The sequence below is a fragment of the Callorhinchus milii genome, unplaced genomic scaffold, assembly GCF_018977255.1.
Source record: "Callorhinchus milii isolate IMCB2004 unplaced genomic scaffold, IMCB_Cmil_1.0 Scaffold3, whole genome shotgun sequence".
Taxonomy (NCBI): domain Eukaryota; kingdom Metazoa; phylum Chordata; class Chondrichthyes; order Chimaeriformes; family Callorhinchidae; genus Callorhinchus; species Callorhinchus milii.
Window position 1 is genome coordinate 221955 of NW_024704744.1, and position 25125 is coordinate 247079.

The following is a 25125-nucleotide window of genomic DNA, read 5'->3' on the forward strand; positions in this document are numbered from 1 at the left end:
CCACCCCAGCTCCCCTCACCCCACCCCAGCTCCCCCACCCACCCCAGCTCCCCCACACCCCACCCCAGCTCCCCCACCCCACCCCAGCTCCCCCTCACCCCACCCCAGCTCCCCCCCACCCCAGCTCCCCCACACCCCACCCCAGCTCCCCCACACCCCACCCCAGCTCCCCCACACCCCACCCCAGCTCCCCACACCCCACCCCAGCTCCCCCACACCCCACCCCAGCTCCCCACACCCCAGCTCCCCACATCCACCCCCACCTCCCCACACCCCAGCTCCCCCACACCCCAGCTCCCCCACACCCCACCCCAGCTCCCCCTCACCCCACCCCAGCTCCCCCTCACCCCAGCTCCCCTCACCCCACCCCAGCTCCCCAACACCCCAGCTCCCCACATCCCACCCCAGCTCTTAGGGTTATGGGAATAGCTATGAAGTGTAGTGACTGTATGTTTTGTAAGTGAATAAAAAATGAAAGAGCACCAGATGTCACGTTTCACCAGCTCACTTACGATGGTGCAATGTCCACATGATTAATGCTGAACCCGGATGTGCTTAAACCTCCCAGTGTAGTAGATATGGTCACGAACACAACAGCTAATAAGCCGTTACATCCAATATATCCCGTGGCAACCAGAAATACCGCAGGTCCAATCATACCTGGGGAGACATAAAGAGATACAAGCTGTACAATCATAGAATTATACAGCACAGAAGGAGGCCATTCGGCTCACCTTGCCCGTGGCGGTAGTTCTCAGACCATTTCCAGAGGTTATTATTACTTTATGGTAATGGAGACAGAAGTGGCAGAAAACCACATAGTGTCCTACAGGGAAATTGTAGAATCCAATCTCACTCTGCTTTAAACAAAAAGTAAAATACTGCAGCTGCTGGAAATCTGAAATAAAAACAGAAGTCACTGGGAACACTCAGCAGGTCAGGCAGCGTCCATGGAGGAAAGTGAGTGGAACTCTCTGTTTCCTCTCCTGCTCACAAACCTGTGTGGATAAGCAACCACTGTCTGTACCTGAGCGGCCAACCTGCCGACTGTCAGATCCCTCATAATAGTACTTGCATTTGACGCTGTATCACGTCTTCTAGACGTCTCCTTAATATAGAAGAATTAGAGGTGATCTTATAGAAACCTATGAGATTCATAAGGGTCTTGAGAGGGTAGATGCCGTGAGACTGTTGCCCCTGGTTGGAGAATCTATAACTAGGGGTCACAGTCTCAGGATTGAAGGTCAGCCCTTTAGAACTGAGTTTAGGAAACATTTCTTCACTCAGAGGGCAGTGCATTTATGGAATTCTCTACCGCAGAGGCTGTGGGTTCTCAGTCCTTGAACATTTTCAAGACTGAGATCGATGCATTTTTAAAAACTTAAGGGATTAAGGGATATGAGGATATGGCGGGTAAATGGAATTAGGTTAGAAGATCAGCCGTGATCTTATTAAAAGGCGGGGCAGGCTCGAGGGGCTGAAAGGCCTACTCCTGCTCCTATTTCTTATGTTCTTATGTTCAAAGCGCTTCACAGAATATACTTCAAAGTGAATTGACTGTATATTCTGTGGGCAAAACGCGGCAGCCAAATGCGGACAACAGTGTCCCCCAAACTGCCATGAAGTGAATCTTAACATCATAGAATTATGCAGCACAGAAGGAGGCCATTCGGCCCATCATGACTGTGTCAGCTCTTTGAAAGAGATGTCCAAATTAATCCCACTCCCCTGCGCGCTGCCCATAGCCCTGCAAATTTGTCCTTTCCAAATATCTATCCACTTCTCTCTTGAAAGTTATTATTGAATCTGTTTCCACTACCCTTTCAGTAAGTGCATTCCAAACAACTTGCTGTGTGAAAACAAATTCTCCTCATCTCCCCTTTGGTTCTTTTGACAACTATCTTAAATCTGTGTCCTCAGGTTACCACCAGTGGAAACAGTTTCTCCTTGTTCACTCTATCAAATCCCCTCATAATTTTGAACACCTCTATTAAATATTCCCTTAACCTTCTCTGCTCCAAGGGGAACAATCCCAGCTTCTCTAGTCTAGCCTGGCTCAGTCGGTAGCACTCTTGGCTTTGAGTGAATGGATTGTGGATTCAAGGCCTACATCGGGCCTTGGAACTCATCTAATCTAAGCTGCTACTCCAAGTATTATTATTATTATTATTATGTGTTATGTATCACATGACCAATTTTAATTGGGTGATTGTTGGCGAGGACACCGGGAGAGAACTCCTTTCTCTATTTGAACAGCGCCACAGGATCTTTAATGTCCACCTGAGGCACAGAGCTTGGTTTAACATTGATCTGAAGGATGGACTGTCCAACAATGCAGCCCTGTCCAGCCCAGCGCTGTGCTGGAGCAGCACCTGGATTAAATGAACTCCAAGTCCCAATATGGAACTTGAATCCACAACCCATTGCCTCAAAGGCAAGAGCACTACCAACTGAGTTAGACTGACCTCTTAAGGAGTGGGGGGTTTAGGTGAACCCCACACCCATTGTTAAAGATAGATCAAAAAGTGACAATTACAAAGAGTATTTCACATTGTGCGAACTTCTCAAAGAGCTTCAGCCTCCCAGCCAGGCCATCGAGCTAGGGAGCGGAGGGTCCAAGTGGGACGTCATGAAAATCTGTGCAATTATAATAATAATACTTGCATTTGATCTAGGGCTTTTCACGTCTTCTCAACGTCTCAAAGCGCTTCACAGAATATGCTATAAAGTGAATTGACCGTATATTTGTGGGTGAAACGCGGCAGCCAATTGCGCACAGCAATGTCCCACAAACAGTCGTGGATTGAAAATGACCAATTTAATATTGTTTTGTTTTGGGATCATTATTAGGCTGTGTGTGGAGTAAGGAAACTTTCCCGAGGTTCCGTCCTGACCTGCCGGGAAATGAACCCAGGTGTCTCGCTTGCAAGGCGAGTGCTCTAACCACTGAGCTACAGGACTCCGCATTACTTCTAGAGACTATAATTCGGGATAAAATAAATTTAGAATTAGAAAAATATGGTTTAATAAAGGACAGCCAACACAGGTTTGTTAAAGGCAAATCGTGTCTAACAAACCTGATGATTTTTTGATGAAGTAACGGAGAGGGTGGATGAAGGGAGTGCAGTTGATGTCGTTTATATGGATTTTCAAAAGGCATTTGATAAAGTGACACATCAGAGACTTGTTAGCAAAACAGAAGCCCCCGGGATTAAAGGGACAGTGGCAGCGGATACAGAACTGTCTGGGAGACAGAAAGCACAGAGTGGTGGTGAACAGTTGTTTTTCTGACTGGAGGGAAGTGAGCAGTGGTGTCCCCCAGGGGGTCAGTATTGGGGCCACTGCTGTTTGTGATCTATATAAATGACCTGGACTTGGGTATAGGAGGACAATCTCCAAGTTTGCAGATGATACTGAGCTGGAAAAGCAGTAAACAGTGAGGAGGACAGTAACAGACTGTAAATGGCCATAGACAGACTGGTGACATGGGCCGACACGGGGCAGAGGAGGTTTAATGTGGAGAGATGCAAAGTGATCCATTTTGGGAGGAAGAGTGAGGAGAGGAATATAAGCTGATGGGACAATCTTAAAGGGGTGAAGGGACAGAGAGACCTGGGGGTCATATAGTAAATCTCTGAAGGTGGCCGGACAGGAGATACAGCTGTTAAAAAAGCATCCGGACACGAGGCTTTATAATAGGGCATAGAGTACACAAGTCAGGAAGTCATGATGAACCTTTATATAAAACACTGGTGAGGCCTCAGCTCGAGACTGGGTTCAGTTCTGGGCCCCACACGTTAGGAAGGATGTGAAGGCATTGGAGAAGGTGCAAAGGAGATTGACCAGGATGGCACCAGGAATGAGGGACTTCAGTTATCAGGAGAGGTGAGAGAAGCGAAGATTGTTCTCCTTGGAGCAGAGAAGGTTAAGAGGAGACTTGATAGAAGTTTTCAAAATGATGAGGGGATTCGATTGGGGTGAACGAGGAGAAACTATCTCCACTGGCGGGTGGGCCGATGATACCAATTTAAAATAATTGTTAAAAGAAACGGGAGGTGAAGAGAAATGTTTTCACACAGTTCATATCTGGAATGCATTGCCTGAAAGGATGGTGGAAGCCAATTCGATAACAACTTTTAAGAGAAGTAGATAATTATTTGGGGAGGACAAGGTGGCAGGGCGTTAGGTAGAGAGTGGGGTTGATTTGGAAGCTCTTTTCAAAGAGCCGACACAGACATGATGGGCCAAATGGCCTTCTTCTGTGCTGTATAATTCTATGATTCTATGATTCTATTTACAGATTAGATAGCTTTCTTTGAGGAAATAACATTCCAGGATATAGTACATAGGTAGTTTAGAACATATGTACTTGCGACCGCCAGCAAGGTGGAAGGCAAACTAGTTGGATCTTGGTCTTTTATCATCTAGCATTTCTTATGTTCTTATTATCACATCCCCCAAATTTCTTCCCTTCATTAACAATGTCCCATTAACCCTCATACGTGCATTCATAACATCCAGGCTTGACTATGCAAGCTCCTTGCTTGTTGGCCTCCCCAACTCCACCCTCCACAGGCTGCATACCATCCAGAACTCAGCAGTCCATGTCCTCTCCCGCACCAGGCTCCTATCACCCCAATCTTTGCCCGACTCCACTGGCTTCCTATCACACAGAGGATACAGTTCAATATCCTGGTCCTCACCTTCAAAGCCATCCATGACCCTGCTTCCCCTATCATTGCAGCCTCCTAACTCCCTACCATCCTACTCGCTCCCTCCTCTCAGTGGGCTCCGGCCTGCTTTACGTCCCCCTCCTCACCCTCCCCATCATTGGCGGGCGGACCTTCCGCCACTCTACCCCCACCCTCCAGAACTCCATCCCACAGGCCATCAGCCTCGCCCCCTCCCTCGCCACCTTCAAGACTCATCTCAAGATCCTCCTCTTCGACCATGCTTTCGATCTCAATGCTTCCCCCCTTGCCCTCCACCCTCCTCGATCCTGACCCTCAGCTCGAGTCCGAAACACTGACTGTCCAGCGCTTTGAGACATCCTCCTGACGTGAAAGATGCTATACACATGTAATTTTGTTATGTTGTCCCACAATTCAACGTACCAGAACTTTGATTAAAAAGATCGTCACTCACAAGACTAAACAATCTGGCGGCCTCATCTCTTACCTATTAAGGTAAAAATCTTACGGACAACTGATGTAGTGAAATTTAACTTTTCCATCATGAAATCAGCTACTAACCCAGCGATGATCATAAACAGCAAACAGCCGAGGTAAGGCAATGCAGATAGAAAGCCATTCTACAGAAACAGGGAAAGAGAGAGAGAACATGTGAGATTTTACTCATGAACATGAGAACCACTAGGGCTAAAAGTCTTGTGGGGAGGTAAGCGGGATCTTCTCTGAGCTGAACTGGCTCCGAGGTGACGTGTTTGGTAACGGATTATCAGAATCGAGCCAGCCCTCTGTCACGGTCTCTAGACCGGTTCCCGAGCCAGGTGGGTCCACAGTATTCCAGGGCACTGCTGATGACAGCCCAGCCTGGCTCATCAGCAAGACCTGGAAGAGCAGAACAGTCACTGGGGGCAGGGAATCCTTTCACTTGGTTCCTGTAAAATCTGAAGCCAAAACCCTAATGGGGAGGGTGGTCCTAGCTGGACAAACAACTGGAAAGCAGCAGGAAAGCTTTCCAGGCAGTGATATTAATGGCAAACTATATAGGTTTAGCTGGTTAGACTCCAGCGGTTACCCCAATGCACACTCTGGGGTCCCCTAGTCTTGGCTCTTGCCAACCTCTACATTTTACTCTCCGGAATTTGGATGCATTCCTCCGAGGAGAGAGTGTGCATTTCAATCCTGACACAGGAAATTTTCATGTATACTTAATAATAATCATCGATTTGATAAAGGGCCTTATCAAATTAGAAATACATCTCAAAGCACTTCAAGGAATTTACTGTAAGGTATAGTGATTGTATTTTACCATAGGGAAATGCAGCAGCCAATATGTGCACAGCAATGTCTCACAAACGGCCATGATAATAATAATAATAATAATAATTTGGATGCTATAATAAATTGGTCACTCATGATGTGAGTGACCAATTTAACCTTGGGGATTGTTGGCCAGGACACAGGGAGAAACTCTGTTCTCGTTTCTCAATAGTGCCATGGGATCTTTAACATCCACCTGAACTTGTAGGCAGGAGGTACTGTTCTTTGAACAGTACCTCCGACATTGCAGCACTCCCTCTGCACAGCACTGAATGCAACCCTAGACTGAGCTCAATGTCCCGCCGTAGGACAACAGTAATAGTGCTACCGAATGAGTCAGGCTGCCACCTGCCATATGTGTGTGAAACTTTGGTACGAATGCTTATTAGCACGCTGATGGATTTGCATGTGTATCAGAGCACCTAGCTGACCAACAGAAAATCTGGGCAAAAAGGCTCTTTTGATACCTCAGCTGCACCTATAGTGATTACATAAGATACTAAATAGAATTAATAATAACAGCGCCTCATCACATTTTGGAGGTGTCTCAAAGCGCTTCACAGAAAATACTGTAAAGTGATTTGACTGTAAATTTTGTGAGCGATACGCGGCAGCCAATTGCGCACAGCAGTGACCTATAAACAGTCATGGATTGAGTGACCAAATTATTTATTTTTTTAGAAGCGATTATTACCCCGGAAAGGGATCCGCCCATCAACTAACAACCGGGTTCTTACTTACTGCTCGGTAAACAGAGGCGTGTGGAGTAAGGAAACTTGCCTAAGGTTTCGCCCTGACCGAGAATCAAATCCAGGTCTTGTCACTTGCGAGGCGAGTGCTCTAACCACTGAGCTACAGGACTCCACAATTGAGAAAGTAAGTTGATGCTCAGGGGTGAGCAATTTGAGAGAATAGGATAAATTACACCTCATCCGTGCCTCAAGACCTATTAGATTGAAGCTACTTGGGACGCTGGTCACTTCACTAGTAGCTACTCAGAATTTAGCAGCAGATGGCCTTATTGAATGTCTCATCACATTGACGAGTGTGCCCTTGTTTAAGCTGTACTTTATCAGTACAGTGTATTGCAGTCACCATGCTATACTTGTTGTAAAGGGTTCAGAACAAAAGAAGGATTTTAGGACTTAAATGTAGAGAGGATACAATGCTGATCCCGGTGAAGAGCACTATATACAATGGAAGACGGACACATCGGGGCTGGGCGTTTTGTCCGGCTTAAGCAGTGTCCGACGTTAACTGAAGCTCTGTTACCTCTTCCCTTCCCGCCCAGCAGAGGAGCATCAGCTCCGCCTTCTCACTCCCATTGCTATTCCCATTGGATGGGAAGGGGACCAATTAATGGCAGCTCTAAGGTAATTGAACAACAACAACAAAATTACATTTATAGAGCGCCTTTCACGTCGTGAGGACGTCCCAAGGCGCTGGACCGTCAGGGGTCAGGACCTGAGCATGGGGTGGGGTAGGGGTGAGGGAAGGCAGTGAGGTGGGAGGGCGACTGAAGGCACGATCGAAGAGGAGGGTCTTGAGAACGGCCTTGCAGGAGGCAAGGGAGGAAGCGAAGCGAGGGACTGTGGGATGAAGTTCCAGAGTGTGGGGGCAGAGAGGCTGAAAGCCCAGCCATCGATGGTCTTGACAGGTCACAGGCTGGAGCCCTTTTTGAATGGATGGAAAGCAGTGACGATTCCCATCCTCATTCTCCCTCTCGTTCTACCCCGTTCCTCCAACCCTCACTGATTGACAGCCCGGAGCTGCTTGTGAATGGACAGAGTCTGATGGAGCCCCTGGTGGTTGGTGAGTTGAGGAGCAGTGACCACCTGCATGGTATTTTGAACAAATTATGCGCCATATTTGAAGTAGGTAAGAATACAAATAATTCGGGATCGGGCGTTTTGTCCAATTTACCCAACGCCAGGGTTAACCTGCGTCCGGCTTAACACCACCAACAAATTACATGTGTACAGTGCCTTTCACGTCGGGAGGATATCAAAAGTTGCTGGACAGTCAGGGATTTGGCCCCAGGTGGGGGTTAGGGATCAGGAGGGGTGGAGATAGAGAGGGTGGGGCAGGGAGGGAAGAAAGGTGACCAAAGGCGCAGTCAAAGAGGAGGGTATTGAGAGGGAGCAAGGTAAAGGGACTTGGGTGGTGGACATGGAGCAGGCCAAAGCCCACAGAGCAGAGGGAGTGGATGGGTTGTTATGCTGTTTGCAGGTCACAGAGTAAGGGAGGAGCAAGGCCATGGAGCACTTTGAAGGGGCTTAAGTGGCTTCCACTGTAATTGCAAGTTGTTGTTTTTTTGCAAAGCCAAAGCCACATGAGATGGAGAAATCAAATCCAGATAAATACACGGACAGAGGGGACACACACACACACACCCCTGACATCTGGCTGTTTCTCAAACCACAATGGGGCTGGTTGTAATTAGTTTGGAGATAGGGCTTTCTACTCCAGTCTTACCTCTTTAATGTCAAATTGTAGAATTTCGGTCATGTATGTTGGCAGTAGTGTCAGTAATGTGTATGTAGTCCAATTGTCGCAAAAATGGGCCACAACTATAGCCCAAACTGGCAGAGATTTCCATATGGCTGCCCATGGCACAATATTCTTTGAAGAAAGCTGTGAACAAAGAAAAAAAGCAATAACAACACCAATAATAACAACAAATTGCATTTGCACAGCACCTTTCACTTCGGGAGGATGTCCCAAGGCGCTGGACAATGAAGGATTTGCACCTGAGCTGCAGGTTGGGATCAGAGAGGGTCAAAAAGGAAGGTCTTGAGACAAGCCTTGAAGGAGGCAATGGAGAAGGCCATGCAGAGGAGTTCTGGAATGGAGTTCCAGAGGGTGGGAACAGAAAGGCTGAAGGCCTGTAAGTTGACCTCATGTTTGCGGATGATGGCACCAAGAGGGAGTCCTGTAGCTCAGTGGTTAGAGCACTCGCTTTGCAAGTGAGAGACCTGAGTTCAATTCCAGGCAGAGGGCGAAACCTCGGGCAAGTTTCCTTACTCCACACAGAGCCTAATAATAATCCCTCCAAAACAAAAACAACAATAAATTGGTCATTTTCAATCTACGACTGTTTGTGGGACATTGCTGTGCGCAATTGGCTGCCGCGTTCTCCCACAAATATACAGTCAATTCACTTCAAAGTGTGTTCTGTGAAAAGCGCTATATCAAATGCAAGGATTATTATTATTATAGATATTGAAGAGGAGGGGACCAAGGACAGAGCCCTGAGGAACTCTGCATGAGACATTGTGGGAGCTGGACAAGAAAGTGCAGGGGTGTGAATTAAGAGTACAGAACTCCAGTGGGGAGCGAGCACCAGCACAGACACGATGAGCTGAATGGTCACATGTTTTGGATTAAACGAGGTGGATTAAAGAGAAGTATTGAAATTACCTGTGGTAGTAAGTACAATATACAGAGAAAGTTATAATTTGCATTTTTTTATGCATAACAGTTCAGTATGCAGCTAAGATGCAGATAAAAAGTTTGAGAAGCTGAAGGCACATGTCCTCCAGATGAGGAAACTCTGAGGCTTGAGGCGACACCTAGAGTCCGAGCTCGTGAACATTCGTTCATACATCCAGCGCCTGAAATCTACCTTGATTGGCTACAGAGAGGTAAGTAGCTGCTGTTTCAACTCCACACCTCCAACTGGTGGAACCATCACTCAACGGGAAGGGACTTGTGCCTGAGATGCGGACAGGAAGATGGTGCCAATGTTCTCACACATTTCATGCTGGGCTGTGTTGCCCAATGGGAAGCTCACAGGGAGTTCCTGGTACCTACCATCCACCTAGTGAGGCTCAAACCCACGCTTGTTGGATGTCAAATGACCAAATGATAACTACTGATAGGCAGGGCCTCCTTGGTGCTGAGCTGGCTCCAGAGTGACATGTTTGGTAACAGAATATCAAACTTGAGTTCACCCTCTGAGAACTGTCAGAGAGTTAGGGTGGTCTTAGCCAGACAAGCAGCGAGAAAGCTTGCCAGACAATGATATCAATGGTGGTTTTAGTCGGCTAAACTCCCATCCACACTCTGGGGTCCCTAGGCCTTAGCTTTCGCCAACCTGTGCCTAATACTCTCCAGAATTAAATAAGCAGGGTGAGTCCCTCCAGGGAGAAAGTGTGCATTCCATTGCAGTCCAGGGAAATTTCCATGTGTTGGTGATTGATATACATATGTGAAACTCTGTCTGGGTTGGGTTGTCTGGGTTTCAGCGCTTTGGGACGTCCTCCCGATGTGAAAGGCTCTCTATAAATATAATTTTGTTGTTATTGAGTTGGATACTCTTAAGCACGGGGATGTATTTTGACATGTGTCAAACCTCTCTGGCTCATCCAAAACCAATTCTCAGCCTGTGTGGGGTTTGGATTGCAGTGCAGATGGACAGACGTTTTACCTGGCCTTCAAGAGAAGAAATAATATAATCTCGCTCGGCATCAGATATGGTTTTGTGTTTTTCTGGTGTGTCACTAACCAGCCAGAACCACAAGATACACCAGGATATTCCTAACACACCTGGGGAAGAAGGGAAATGCCATCAGCAGATGAAGTGTAGGATACCCAATGCATAACAACCTGATTTACACAGACCTTTCATGGAGGAGGAAAGTGTTGAATCAATTCACAAGATTAGTCCCTTCAGGTCATCTGATCTCATACCTCTGGAACACCCACTCTACCTCCCCCCATCACAGCATCAAGCTGCTTTCTAAATGGGTCCCAGTGTCCTGACCACACAACAACAAAAACAAATTGCATTTATATTGTGACTCATTTAGGGAGAACATCCCAAGGTGCAGGACTAACCTCAATGGTAACCTGGTAACAGGCTGCAGTGAGTAACTCCCCTCTAGATAAAGAAAACCGTCCTGGTGTCTATCCTGAAATTGCCCCTTTATGTCTCTAAACCTGTGTTCTCTTGTTCTACTGTCTCAGTGCAGCTGAAAGTATTGATCTGGATTTACTTTTTCTGTCCAATTTAAAACACACCTCTGTAGGGTCAACTCTGAATTGTCTTTTCTCAAGGCTGAAGAGCCTGAACTTGTCTACAGTCATTGCTCACGGTAATGTACTGTCTCTAGTGACTGGGCAGCCCCTTATATCACAGTGACTGTCTGCAGTGTTCAAGCTGTGGCCTGGTCAGATACTGTACTACCTGAGGCTGACGTCTGGGGATCTAATCTCAACTAATCTAGTAATCCAGCCCAGCATCCTGCTTACATCACACTGTCTTGACATGTGAGTGATGTAATACTAATACCCGAGATCTTTCCAGCTTAGCTTCCCCCTTTGGCAAGTTTTATCCCATCCGCAGAGTACTTGCTTTCCTATTCTTGCAATATGCAGTAGCTGCATTTATCTGCATAATTTCGCGAATGCTGAGCGAGCAGAATTGATTGACTAAATGCACAGTCAAAAAGATGAGCAATTTAAGACCAACAGTGTTAAAAGCAAAGAGAAGGAAGCAAAGCAAAGGGAGTTGGGGAGAGAGTTCCAGGGAGTAGCGGCATATAACTGAAGGCACAGTGGCGGCTGGCAGCTGATTTTCTTAGTTATCCAGTAACACCCCCCCAGCTCACCTCAACCCCCTCCCCCCAGCTCACCTCAACCCCCTCCCCCCAGCTCACCTCAACCCCCTCCCCCCAGCTCACCTCACCCCTCCCCCCAGCTCACCTCAACCCCCTCCCCCCAGCTCACCTCAACCCCCTCCCCCCAGCTCACCTCAACCCCCTCCCCCCAGCTCACCTCAACCCCCTCCCCCCAGCTCACCTCAACCCCCTCCCCCCACCTCACCTCAACCCCTCCCCCCACCTCACCTCAACCCCCTCCCCCCAGCTCACCTCAACCCCCTCCCCCCAGCTCACCTCAACCCCCTCCCCCCAGCTCACCTCAACCCCCTCCCCCAGCTCACCTCAACCCCCTCCCCCCAGCTCACCTCAACCCCCTCCCCCCAGCTCACCTCAACCCCCTCCCCCCAGCTCACCTCAACCCCCTCCCCCCCAGCTCACCTCAACCCCCTCCCCCCACCTCACCTCAACCCCCTTCCCCCCACCTCACCTCAACCCCCTCCCCCCACCTCACCTCAACCCCCTCCCCCCAGCTCACCTCAACCCCCTCCCCCCAGCTCACCTCAACCCCCTCCCCCCGAGCTCAGCTCAACCCCCTCAGCTCACCTCAACCCCCTCCCCCCAGCTCACCTCAACCCCCTCCCCCCCACCTCACCTCAACCCCCTCCCCCCACCTCACCTCAACCCCTCCCCCCAGCTCACCTCAACCCCCTCCCCCGAGCTCACCTCAACCCCCTCAGCTCACCTCAACCCCCTCCCCCGAGCTCACCTCAACCCCCTCAGCTCACCTCAACCCCCTCCCCCCCAGCTCACCCTCCCAACTCACTAGTTTCTTCCTTTTCACCTTTCAACGCCCTCTAATGTTTTTTATTTTGAGACGGGTATTTTTTATGTTAGATTCCAAGAAATCTTTTCTGTTGATTATTCCCCCAGTTGTCACTGAGGAGTGGGTGAGAAACCCGCTCCCCTCAGCCACGCATTAACCTCTCACTGACCAGCTGGGACACGCTTTGCTACCTGTCAGCACCTTGTAATTTATCCCACCCCTCACTGAGCTCTACTGGCTCAATTAACTTCAAACTCCTCACCCTCAACAACAGCACATTACATTTACACAGCACCCTTCCAGTTGGAAGTACATTCCAAGGCACTGGACACTTCAGAGATTGCACCTGAGCTGAGGATGGGAATCAAGATGGGAGGGGGAGGAGGGTAGTAGAATGCACAGTCAAAGAGAAGGTCTGAGACGGGCCTTGAATCAGGCAAGTGCGAGAGCAAGATGGGTGGGCTCTGGGATGGAGTTACAGAGAGTGGGGGCAGAAAAGCTGAAGACTCGACTGCCAAAGGTGGATCAGGCATGGTGGGGGGCATGGAGCAGGGCAGTGCCCACCGAGTGGAGGGACTGGTAGGTTGGCATGGCATGATAATAGGTCGCAGAAGTAAGGATGAGCAAGACCTCACCAACAAATCCCTTTCATCTCAGCACCTACCTACCTCCCAACTACTCATACCCCACTCACTTCTTTGTCCCCCTTCACTCAGCAGACACAGCGAGTCCCACCATCCCTCCCCTACCATCGGCAGCCACTACATCCCTAACCCATGAATCTCCTACCTCTATCCCTCTGCCCTGCATCTCTTTAACTATCTTTAAATCCTCCATAGTCAGACCTAATGATCACCTCCCTCCTCTCTCAGTGGAACCTCACCACAGCACATGTTGTTGTTATTAAATTTATCTTTTTGTAAAACATTTTAACTTGAAATGTAGAAACTCAGAATCAAATGATATAAAAATCTGCTTTCACATCAGGAGGACGTCCCAAAGCACTTCACAGGTTTATACTCCACTAATACTCCACTCGCGAGGATGTTCACTTCACACTTACAACACAAAATCTTACCAAATATGTAAAATACGTACGGCCAGGCCAGATAATAACAAATTAATCCTGATAATGGGAGTGAAACTACAGTTCCAAACTGTGCACCTGAAACCAAATTAAAAACAATGAGTTTAAAATAATAAGAATAATCCTTGCATTTGATATAGTGCTTTTCACATCTTTGAGATGTCTCAAAGCGCTTCACAGAATACTACAACAACAACTTGGATTTATATAGGGCCCTCCACGCCGGACGCAGTCTCAGAGCGCTTCACAGTAACGGATCCCGGGGGTGAGCCGGGGGGGGAGCGGGGAGACAGCGACCAAAGGTCGAAAAGAAAGGTCTTCAGCAGAGACCTGAAAATACGAAGAGAGGGAGCGAGGCAAAGGGAGTGACGAAGGGAGTTCCAGAGCCTCGGGGCATAGTGGCTGAAGGCACAGCCGACGAGGGTGGAGCGGAGGAACGAAGGCAACGGGTACTGTTGTGAGGAGAGAGGAGGTCAGAGGGGTCGGGGGGGCAGAGGAGTGGAGGGACTTGAATACAAAGGTGAGGATCTTGAAGTAGATCCTCTCTGGGACAGGAGCCGGTGCAGTCTGACCAGGACTGGGGGGATCGGGGAGAGGGGTTTGGGTGTGGGGGGAGGGCCAGGACTCGGGGGATCGGGGAGATCGGGGAGTGGGGTGTGGGTGTGGGGGGAGGGCCAGGACTGGGGGATCGGGGAGAGTGGTTTGGGTGTGGGGGAGGGCCAGGACTGGGGGATCGGGAGTGGGGTTGGGTGGGGGGAGGGCCAGGACTGGGGGGATCGGGAGAGGGGTTTGGGTGTGGGGGGAGGGCCAGGACTGGGGGATCGGGGAGAGGGGTTTGGTGTGGGTGAGAATGCGGGCGGCAGAGGTTTGAATGATCTGGATTTGATGGATGGCAGTGGAGGGGAGGCCGGTGAGGAGGGCGTTAGAGTAGTGCAGCCGAGAGGTGACAAAGGCCTGGACCAGGGTTTCAGTGGCTTTTGGGGAGAGGTATTGGCGGAGACGGACGATGTGTTGGATGTGGAAGAAGGCGGTGCTGGTGAGGGACCGGATGTGGGGGAGAAAGGATAATTGGGGGTCGAACCTGATGCCTGGGTTGCGTATGGGTTCGGAGAGTTTTAGGGGGAGGTCGGGCAGGTGGAGGAGGTGAGAGCCGTGAGATTTCAGACGTTGACAAGAGCCAAAGAGTATGGCTTCCGTCTTGTCAACGTTCAGCTGAAGGAAGTTTGCGCTCATCCAACCCCTGAGGTCTGACAGGCAGAACATTGGGGGACTNGGGGGGGCACAAAGTGAGGTGGAAAAATAGATTTGAGTGTCATCCGCGTACATGTGGAAATGTACCCCATGTCTGCGGATGACATCCCTAAGACGATAGACTGTAAAGTGAATTGACTGTACATTTGTGGGCGAAATCTCACCACCGGATGTAACTCACCCACTCACTCCCCCACTCACATTCAATCACACTGTCACTCACCCACTCACAATGTTCACCAACACAGTCACTCACACCGCCACTAACTCAGTCACTAATACAGTCACCAACCAGCCACCAACACTGTCACTTGCACAGTCACCAACAATTTCACTAACACAGTTACCAACACAGTCACTAATACAGTCACCAACACTGTCATTAACACAGTTGAAACACTGTCACTTACACAGTCACTAACACAGTCACTAAAACTGTCGCTAACACAGTCACCAACACTGTCACCAACACAGTCACTAATACTGTCACCAACACAGTCACTTAGACAATCACTAACACAGTCACCAACACAGTCACCAACACAGTTGAAACACTGTTACTAACACAGTCACTTACACAGTCACCAACACTGTCACTAACACAATCACTAATACAGTCACCAACAGTGTCACTTACACAGTCACTAACACAGTCACTAAAACTGTCGCTAACACAGTCACCAACACAATCACCAACACAGTCACTGATACAATCACCAACGCAGTCACCAACACAGTCACCAAAACAGTCACTGGCACAGTCACTAATACAGTCACCAACACTGTTACGAACACAGTGGAAATACTGTCACGAACACAGTCTCTAACACAGTCGAAACACTGTCACTTACACAGTCACTAACACAGTCACTAAAACTGTCGCTAACACAGTCACCGGCACAGTCACTAATACAGTCACCAACACTGTCACTAACACAGTGGAAATACTGTCACGAACACAGTCACTAACACAGTCATTAACATCGTCACCAACAGTGTCACAAAAAGTATCACCAACATTGTCGCTTGCACAGTCACTTACATAGTCACTAACACCGGCACTAAAACAGTCACTAACACTGCTACTAACACTCTCACTTACACAGTCACCAACACAGTCATCAACATAGTCACTAACAGTGTCACCAACACAGTCACCAACACAGTCACCAACACTGAGGGAGCCCTGGTCACACATGGTCAGGATGTCGTTTGTGACCTTGTCCAGAGCAGTTTCTGTGCAGTGGGCAGCACGGAAACCCGATTGGAGGGGTTCATGGAGGGAGTGAGAGGAGAGGAAAGAGTGAAGCTGGGAGGCGACGGCTCTCTCAAGGACCTTGGATAGGAAGGGGAGATTTGAGATGGGTTGGTAGGTAGATAGCTGTGATGGGTCGAGGGAAGGTTTCTTCAAGGTGGGGGTGATAGTGGAGTCCTGTAGCTTAGTGGTTAGAGCACTCGCTTTGCAAGCGAGAGACCTTAGTTCAATCCCCGGGGGGTCAGGGCCAAACCTTGGGCAAGTTTCCTTACTCCACACAGAGCCTAATAATAATCCTCCAAAACAAAACAATAATAAATTGGTCATTTTCAATCCACGACTGTTTGTGGGACATTGCTGTGCGCAATTGGCTGCGGCGTTCGCCCACAAATATACAGTTAATACACCTTTACAGTGTGTTCCGTGAAGCACTTTGGGACGTTCTCCCGACGTGAAAAGCGCTATATCAAATGCAAGGATTATTATTATTATTATTAGTGACTGTTTTGAGCGGAGAAGGAACAGTGCCAGATGACAGGGAGAGGTTAGTGATGTCCACGAGTAATGGGGCAAGGAGGTGGAGCTGAGATTTAAGGAGAGGGGTAGGGATGGGGTCGAGGGAGCAGGTGGTGGGCTTCATGGAGGTTACCGTATTGAAGACAGAGGAGGGGGTGACAGCTTCGAAGGAGGGATGGATAATTGTCAGATGGGTGATTGTGTGGGGTCGGTGTAGAGAGGGGGTGGAAGTTTGGAGGGCAGTGACTGCTGAGCGGATTCCCTCGATTTTGGACTCGAGGAAATCCATCATTTTCTCGCAGTGAGATTCAGAGGAAAGTATCTGCGAGGTGTGCCGGGGAGGGCGGAGGAGCTGTTGATGGTGGAGAACAGGAACCTGGGGTTGCCCTTCGCCTCCAGAATTAACCTGGTATAGGATGATTTGGCTGAGGCGAGAGCGGAGTGGAAGTTCTTGATGAGGTCCAGCCAGATGTGCCGGTGGACCGTTAGACCGGACTTGAGCCAAGGGCGTTTGGCAGCCCGCACCTGGCCCTTGAGCGAGCAGATGTGCTGGTGAACCAGGGTGAGGATCGGGAATAGGAGGCAGTTCGGGAGGTGAGGGGGGCAAGGATGTTGAGTGTGTTGGAGAGGGCGCTGTGGAGGAGAGTAAGCGCAGCAAGTGGGTTGGTGGGAGAGGTGGGCCAGAGGGAGAGGAGATCAGAGGACTCCAGGGCAGTGGAGAGGGATTGTGGGGTGATCTTCTTCCATGGGTAGTAGAAGATGGTGGTAGGTTTCGAGGCAGTGGGGAGATGGATATGGGAGTTGAGGGAGATGCAATGGTGATCAGAGATGGCCTTGTCAGTGATGGTGACATCCGAGCCTCTGAGGCCCCAGGTGATCACCAGGTCGAGCAGGTGATCGTGGGTGTGGGTAGCAGAGTGGATGTGGAGGGAGAGGTTGAGAGAGGAGAGGTGAGAGGAGAAGTCTGAGGAGGTGGAGCAGAACCCCGGCCCAGTCCCTGCCTCTGGCTAACACCAGCCCCGATACCCGGGAGACCAGCCCTGTGACTCCCCGCCGCTGCCTGACACCTTCCGTGAGTCCCGCTCGGTTTACCCGGGTTTTTGAGGTCCTGTCATTGACACAAGTCACTGACACAGTCACACACTCACTGACACTGTCACTCCCTCACTCACACACTTTCACTCACACTGTCACACTGGTAAAATACCCCGTCTCACACACACACACTGGTCAATGGTTGTAATAAACATGTTAATAACAATCATTTCATTTTAAATGTTCTGGTGCTGAGATTAGACAATATTAATAATATTGCATTTGGTGCAGCGCCTTTCACATCAAGTGGACATGTGGAGTCCTGTAGCTCAGTGGTTAGAGCACTCACCTTGCAAGCAAAACGCCTGGGTTCAATGTCAGGCAGGTCAGGGAGAGACCTTGGGCAAGTTTCCTTACTCCACACGCTTAATAATAATCCCTCAAAAACAAAACAATAATAATTTGATCACTTCAATCCACGACTGTTTGTGGGACGCTGCTGTGTGCAATTGGCTGCCGCGTTTCACCCATAAATATAGTCAATTCACTTTACAGTCTATTCTGTGAAGCGCTTTGAGACGTCTGGAAGACGTGAAAAGCGCTATATCAAATGCAAGGATTATTATTGTATCAAAGTGCTTCACAAGATTCACTGTAAAGTGCGGTGACTGTGTTTTGTGAAGCAAATTTTCTTTCAGAACAAATTTTCCAAAATAATTGGCTTAGAAACAATATTCCTGACACTTGGACAAAACTTACAATGTATATTTTGGGCTGTTTGTGGCTGCCACATTTGCCCGCAAAATTCATAATCACAACGCTTGACAGTAAATAATGGTAATAATAATCCTCGCATTTGATATAGCGCTTTTCACATCGGGAGGACGTCCCAAAGCGCTTCACAGAACACACTGTAAAGTGAATTGACTGTATATTTGTGGGCGAACGTGTCAGCCAATTGCGCACAGCAATGTCCCACAAACAGTCGTAGATTGAAAATGACCAATTTATTATTGTCTTTTTTGGAGGGATTATTATTAGGCTCTGTGTGGAGTAAGGAAACTTGCCCGAGGTTTGGCCCTGACCTGCCGGGAATTGAACTCAGGTCTCTCACTTGTAAGGCGAGTGCTCTAACCACTGAGCTACAGGACTCCACGAAATCTTGTGAAGTGCTTTAAGTGCATTTGATATAGTGCGTTTCACATCTTCTCGACGTCTCAAAGCGCTTCACAGAATAGACTGTAAAGTGAATTGAGTTATCAGGAGAGGTTATTATAATAATTCTTGCATTTGACCGCCTTATCACATCTTCGGGATATCTCAAAGCACTTTATAGAACAAACTGCAAAGTGAATTGACTATATTTTGTGGGTGGAACGCAGCAGCCAATTGTGCACAGCAGTGTCCCACAAAAACTTTTGGATTGAGTGACCAAATTATTTAATGAATTTATTTTTTGAAGCGATCATTACCCGTGGAAAGCAATCCCCCAATCGACTAACAACTGGGTTCCTACTTACTGCTAGCTAAACAGAGAACTGTGGAGTAAGGAAACTTGCCTAACGTTTCACCCTGCCTGGGAACCATTCAGATTTTCAAGATCCATTAAAATTTTCAAAACTGAAGTGGATAATAATATAATAATCCTTGCATGTGATATAGCGCTTTTCACGTCTTCTAGATGTCTCAAAGTGCTTCACGGGATATACTGTAAAGTGAATTGACTGTATATTTGTGGGCAAAACCTGGCAGCCAATCGCGCATAACATTGGATAGATAGACTTCATTGGATAGAATTCAGTTATCAGGAGAGGTTAGAGAAGTGAGGATTACTCTCCTTGGGGCAGAGAAGGTTAAGAGGAGATTTAATAGAAGTTTTCAAAATGATGAGGGGATTTGATAGGGTGAACAAGGAGAAACTATTCCCACTGGCGGGTGGGTCGGTAACCCGAGGGCACTGATTTAATATAGTTGTTAAAAGAAACAGAGGGGAGGGGAGGAGAAATGTTTTCACAGCGAGTTGTTGGGATCTGGAATCGTTGCCTGAGAGCCCGGTGGGAGCCGATTCAATAACAGCTTTTAAGAGAGAAGTGGATAATTATTTGGGGAGAACAAGTTTGCAGGGCCATGGGGAGAGAGCGGGGGAGTGGGGTTGATCAGGGCCATGGGGAGAGAGTGGGGGAGTGGGGTTGATCAGGGCTATGGGGAGAGAGAAGGGGACTGGGATTCAATTGGTTAGCTCTTTCAAAGAGCCGGCACAGACATGATGGGCCGAATGGCCTCCTTCTGTGCTGTATAATACTATGATTCTATAATATTTATTAGGTCAGGCTATCAAGGGATATAGGGCAAAGGCAGGTAAATTAGAGTTGAGGTACAGATCAGCCATGATCTTACAGAATGGCAGAACAGGCGTGAGGGGCTGAATGGCCTATTCCTGTTTCTACGTTACTATGAATTGAACCCAGGTTCTAACCACTACGCTACAGGACTCCACATTGTATTATTACAATAACCCATGAAAATATAAATATTTTGATCTCACTGTGCAGTGGGCGGGCAGGTAAAAGCCACTTCTCTACACACACTGACGTCAGGCATGCAGTCTCTCTGACACTGGATACTCACTCACCTGCATAAGATACACTGATCAGTCGGCTGCGTTCCAGCGGAGGGGCCCATTTTGACCAAATGGCATGCATGGCGGGGAAGGTAACTCCCTGGTAAATAACCACAAACACAAGGAAACGTCATTGTGTTAGAGTCAGATGTGTGTCAACCAAGACATTACAACTGCTAACTCTGCCATGGTTAATGCACAGCCTTTCTGACTGTAACCAGTGAAACTTTCCATCTTTCCTCTAAATACACAAACTTTTGTTGACTACAGTTGCTGAAGGAACCAAGATCACAGGGTAGGAATCAATGTTTTATACACAGGGTCGAGCATTCACTAAAAGTTCACAATTCACTAAAAGTTCACGCAGGTTAATAAGGCCATAAAAAAGGCAAACCAGGCATTGGGGTTGATTTCTAGAGGGATAGGGACAGAAATGAAAAGCAGGAAGTTATGGTAACCCTCTACAGAACCTCGGTTAGACCACACTTACAATACAGTGCAGTTCTGGTCCCCACGTTATAGAGGGGACTATAGGCACTGGAGAGAGTGCAAAGGAGATTCCCAACGATGATCCCAGAACTGAGAGGTTATAGCTATCAGGAAAGGCTGAGCGTGCTTGGGCTCTTCTCTCTTGAAAAGTGGAGGGTAAGGGCTGACCTGACAGAGGTCTTTAAAATGATGAAAGGTTTGGATGGGGTAGACATAGGGAAGATGTTTCCACTTGTGGGGGAGACCAAAACCAGGGCCATCAACATCAAATAGTCCCAAATAGATCAAACAGGGAAGTTGGAGGAAACCTCTTCACACACACGGTAGTGGGAATGTGGAACGTGCTGCCACGCGGAGTTGTGGAGGCAAACAGCACAGATGTATTTCAGGGGAAGCCGGAGAGGTACATGAGGGAGAAAGGAGTAGAAGGTGATGTCTGAAGGCTGTTGGGGAAGGGCCGGAGAGGCTCATGTGGAGCTGAAACACCGGCAAAGACCAGTTGGGCCGAATGGCTGATTCTGTGCTGTATACTCTAATGTCGCTCTCTCTTTCTCATTCTCTCTCACTCTTTCTTATTCTCTCTCACACATTCCTTCTCTCCCTCACATCACCCTCTCTCTCCCATTACACCTCTCTCTCTCTATCTAACACGTTCCCTCTCTCTCTCACACACATTCCCTCTCACCCTCTCTTCACATTCCCTCTCCCTCTCCCTCACATTCCCCTCTCTCTCTCTCACATTCCCTCTCTCTCTCTCTCTCTCACATTCCTCTCTCTCTCTCTCTCTCTCACATTCCCTCTCTCCCTCTCTCTCTCACATTCCCTCTCTCTCTCACATTCCCTCTCTCTCTCTCTCCACATTCCCTCTCTCTCTCTCTCTCTCTCTCACATTCCCTCTCTCCCTCTCACATTCCCTCTCTCTCTCTCTCTCTCTCTCTCCTCTCTCTCTCTCTCTCTCTCTCTCATTCCCTCTCTCCCTCTCTCGTTACCTGGACAAAAACCAGGGCCATCAATATAAAATAGTCACCATAGATCAAACAGGGAAGTTAGAAGACATTTCTTTACACAGAGAGTAGTGGGAATGTGGAACGTGCTGCCACGCGGAGTTGTGGAGGCAAACAGCACAGATGTATTTCAGGGGAAGCCGGAGAGGTACATGAGGGAGAAAGGAGTAGAAGGTGATGTCTGAAGGCTGTTGGGGAAGGGCCGGAGAGGCTCATCTGGAGCATAATCCACGACTGTTTGTGGGACGCTGCTGTGCGCAATTGGCTGCCGCGTTTCGCCCACAAATACACGGTCATTTTACTTTACAGTCTATTCTGTGAAGCGCTTTGAGACGTCGAGAAGACATTAAAAGCGCCATATCAAATGCAAGCATTATTATTATTATAAACACCGACATAGACCAGTTGGGCCGAATGGCCTGTTTCTGTGCTGTATATACTAACGTATTCTAATGTAATGTATTCTAATGTTATTGTCCAGGACACCAGCGCCTCTTTTTTCAAAAAGCACTAGGTGATTTTTAATCCTGGCTTAACAGGCCTATTTACTGTCTTATATGAAGAACAGCAGCTCTGACAACGCAGTGTACTGTGCCACTCAGCAGTCGCTGCCCTCCCAACTTCCAACCCCTCCCTACCCTCACCCCACACAATTAGCATTCCGACAATTACCCATCCCTCGTTCCACACCTTTGAACCTGTCATCCCCTCCTCCATCTTCAACACGGTAACCTCCATGAAGTCCATCACCTAACCCCTCGACCCCATCCCTACCCCTCTCCTTAAATCCCAGCTCCACCTCCTTGCCCCACAACTCGCCGACATCATTAACCTCTCCCTGTCATCTGGCACTGTCCCCCTCAAAACAGCCTTGAAGGAATCTTCCCTCGACCCATCACAAATCTCCCCTTCCTATCCAAGGTCCTTGAGAGAGCCGTCGCCTCCCAGCTTCACTCTTTCCTCTCCTCTCACTCCCTCCATGAACCCCTCCAATCGGGTTTCTGTGCTGCCCACTGCACAGAAACTGCTCTGGTCAAAGTCACAAACGACATCCTGACCATGTGTGACCAGAGCTTCCTCTGCCTCCTCGTCCTCCTCGACCTCTCCGCCGCCTTTGACACCGTGGACCACTCAATCCTCCTCCACCGCCTCTCCTCCCACCTCAACCTTCAAGGTTCTGTCCTTTGACTGGTTCAGGTCCTCCCTTTCACACTGCCTCCACTTCGTCGCGGCAAACGGCTTCTCCTCCACCCCCCGCACTGTTTCGTGCGGTGTTCCTCATGGCTCTGTCCTCGGTCCCCTCCTCTTCACCCTCTACATGCTCCCCCTTGGTGACATCATCCACAGACATGGGGTAAATTTCCACATGTGTGCGGATGATACCTAACTCTATCTCTTTGCCTCCACCCTGAACTCCAGGACTACTGAGGTCCTGATCGACTGTCTGTCTGACGTCAAGTCCTGGACGAGGGCCAACTTTCTGCAACTCAATGTCAGCAAGACCGAGGCCCTCCTGATTGGCTCGCGCCAACGTCTCCGCACCTCAGGCGCTGGCAGCATCAGCCTCCACGGCTGTACACTCAACCTCACTAAGCCAGTCAGGAACCTGGCGGTCTTGTTTGATCCTGAACTGTCCTTTCTCCCCGACATCCGCACCATGACCGGCACTGCCTACTACCACCTCTGCAACATTGTCAAACTCCGCCACTGCCTCACCCCTCAGGCCCCCAAACCCTCACCCACGCACTCGTCACATCAAGGCTTGATTATGGGAACTCCTCCTCATCGGCCTTCCCAACTCTTCCCTTCACAAATTGCAGATCATTCAAATCTCTGCAGCTCGTGTACTCTTACACACCAGACTCTGTGACCCCATCACTCCCACCCTCACCCGACTGCACTGGCTCCCCATCCTCCAGAGGATCGAGTTCAAGATCCTTGTCCTCACTTTCAAGGCCATCCATGGTCTCGCCCCATCCTGATCTCTGAACTGCTGACTCCCTACCAACTTGCCCACTCATTCTGCTCATCAGGCTCTGGTCTGCTCCATGTCTCCCACCCGACCCGCCCTACCATCGGTGGCTGAGCTTTCAGCCGCTCTGCCCCCACATTCTGGAACTCCATCCCACGGTCCCTTTGCCTCGCTTCCTCCCTTGCCTCCTTGAAGGCCAGTCTCAAGACCCTTCTCTTTGACCGTGCCTTTGGTCTACCTCCCACCTCTCTGCTTTCCCTCACCCCTACACCACCCCTCCCCCATGCTCGGGCCCCGAAAGCTGACTGTTCAGCGGTTTGGGACATCCTCCCGACGTGAAAGGCGCTCTACAAATGTAATTTTGTTGTTGTTGTTGTTGTTGCTAGGGAACTGATCTTTCAGCTTGAGTCGTTTCTTTTGCCCAGCTTCCCACCTTTTCTCTAAATACAGCCGGGTGTCTGACACATGTGGAAACCCAATGCTTAAGCGTATCCAAACCAAACTGAGGTTTCCATACATCCCACCTCCACGTGGAAATCCCGAGATAGATTGTTGGAGTGGAATGCGCACTCTCTCTCTGGAGGGATGCATCCTGTTTACCTAATTCCAGAAAGTGTTAAGCGCTGGTTGTCAAGAGCCAAGACTTGGGAACTTGGAATCTAACCAGCTAAAACCACATAGCTTGCCTTTGATATCATTGGCTGGCCAGCTTTTCCAGTGAGGACCACCCACCCGTTAGGGCTTTGGCTTGCAGGGCTAACAGGATCTGAGTGGGAGGATTCCCTGCCCCTAGTGACTAGTCTGCCCTTCCAGATCCTGACGATGAGCCAAGCTGGCTGTGCTATCATCAGCAGTGCCCTGGAATACTGTGGACCCGCCTGCCTCTGGAAACGGACTATCAAGACCATCACAGAGGGCTGGTAAGTCAATTCCAGGCATGTCACCTTGGAGCCAGTTCAGCTATAATAATAATAATCCTTGCATTTGATATAGCGCTTTTCATGTCTTCTTGACATCTCAAAGTGCTTCACAGAATAGATTGTAAAGTGAATTGACCGTATATTTGTGGGCGAAACACGGCAGCCAATTGCGCACAGCAATGTCCCACAAACAGTCGTAGATTGAAAATGACCAATTTATTATTGTTTTTGGTTTTGGAGGATTATTATTAGGCTCTGTGTAGAGTAAGGAAACTTGCCCAAGGTTTTGCCCTCTGCCTAGAATTGAACTCAGGTGTCTCGCTGCAAGCGGAGTGCTACTTAACCATCGAGCTACAGGACTCCAGCTTCAAGGAGACCCCGCTTACCTCCCCAGATACAGAGCATGAAGTTATAACCTAACCCAGAAGCAAGAGTGCTGCCAACTGAGCCAGGCTGACAATAACATTTCATTTCCTCCTCCACATTACAATGATTTCTTCATTTTACAGACCATATATCTTATATCTTCTTTCCTGTAGCAGGGG

General features: G+C 48.9%; 1 protein-coding gene and 1 non-coding gene across 2 annotated transcripts in view; both read right to left on the minus strand.

Annotated features, from left to right (window-relative positions):
• Positions 1-512: 512 nt before the first annotated feature.
• Positions 513-25125, minus strand: part of sialin — a gene marked incomplete at its 3' end in the record, with an annotated part of 33576 nt that continues 8963 nt past the window's right edge. Inside the window, 6 exon segments of the mRNA XM_007912317.2 lie at positions 513-660; positions 5179-5311; positions 8481-8639; positions 10435-10553; positions 13510-13596; positions 20208-20295. Coding sequence (XP_007910508.2) covers positions 513-660; positions 5179-5311; positions 8481-8639; positions 10435-10553; positions 13510-13596; positions 20208-20295 — 734 coding nt within the window.
• Positions 18656-18727, minus strand: trnav-uac. Its single transcript has one exon. It is a non-coding gene; the product is annotated as a tRNA-Val (tRNA).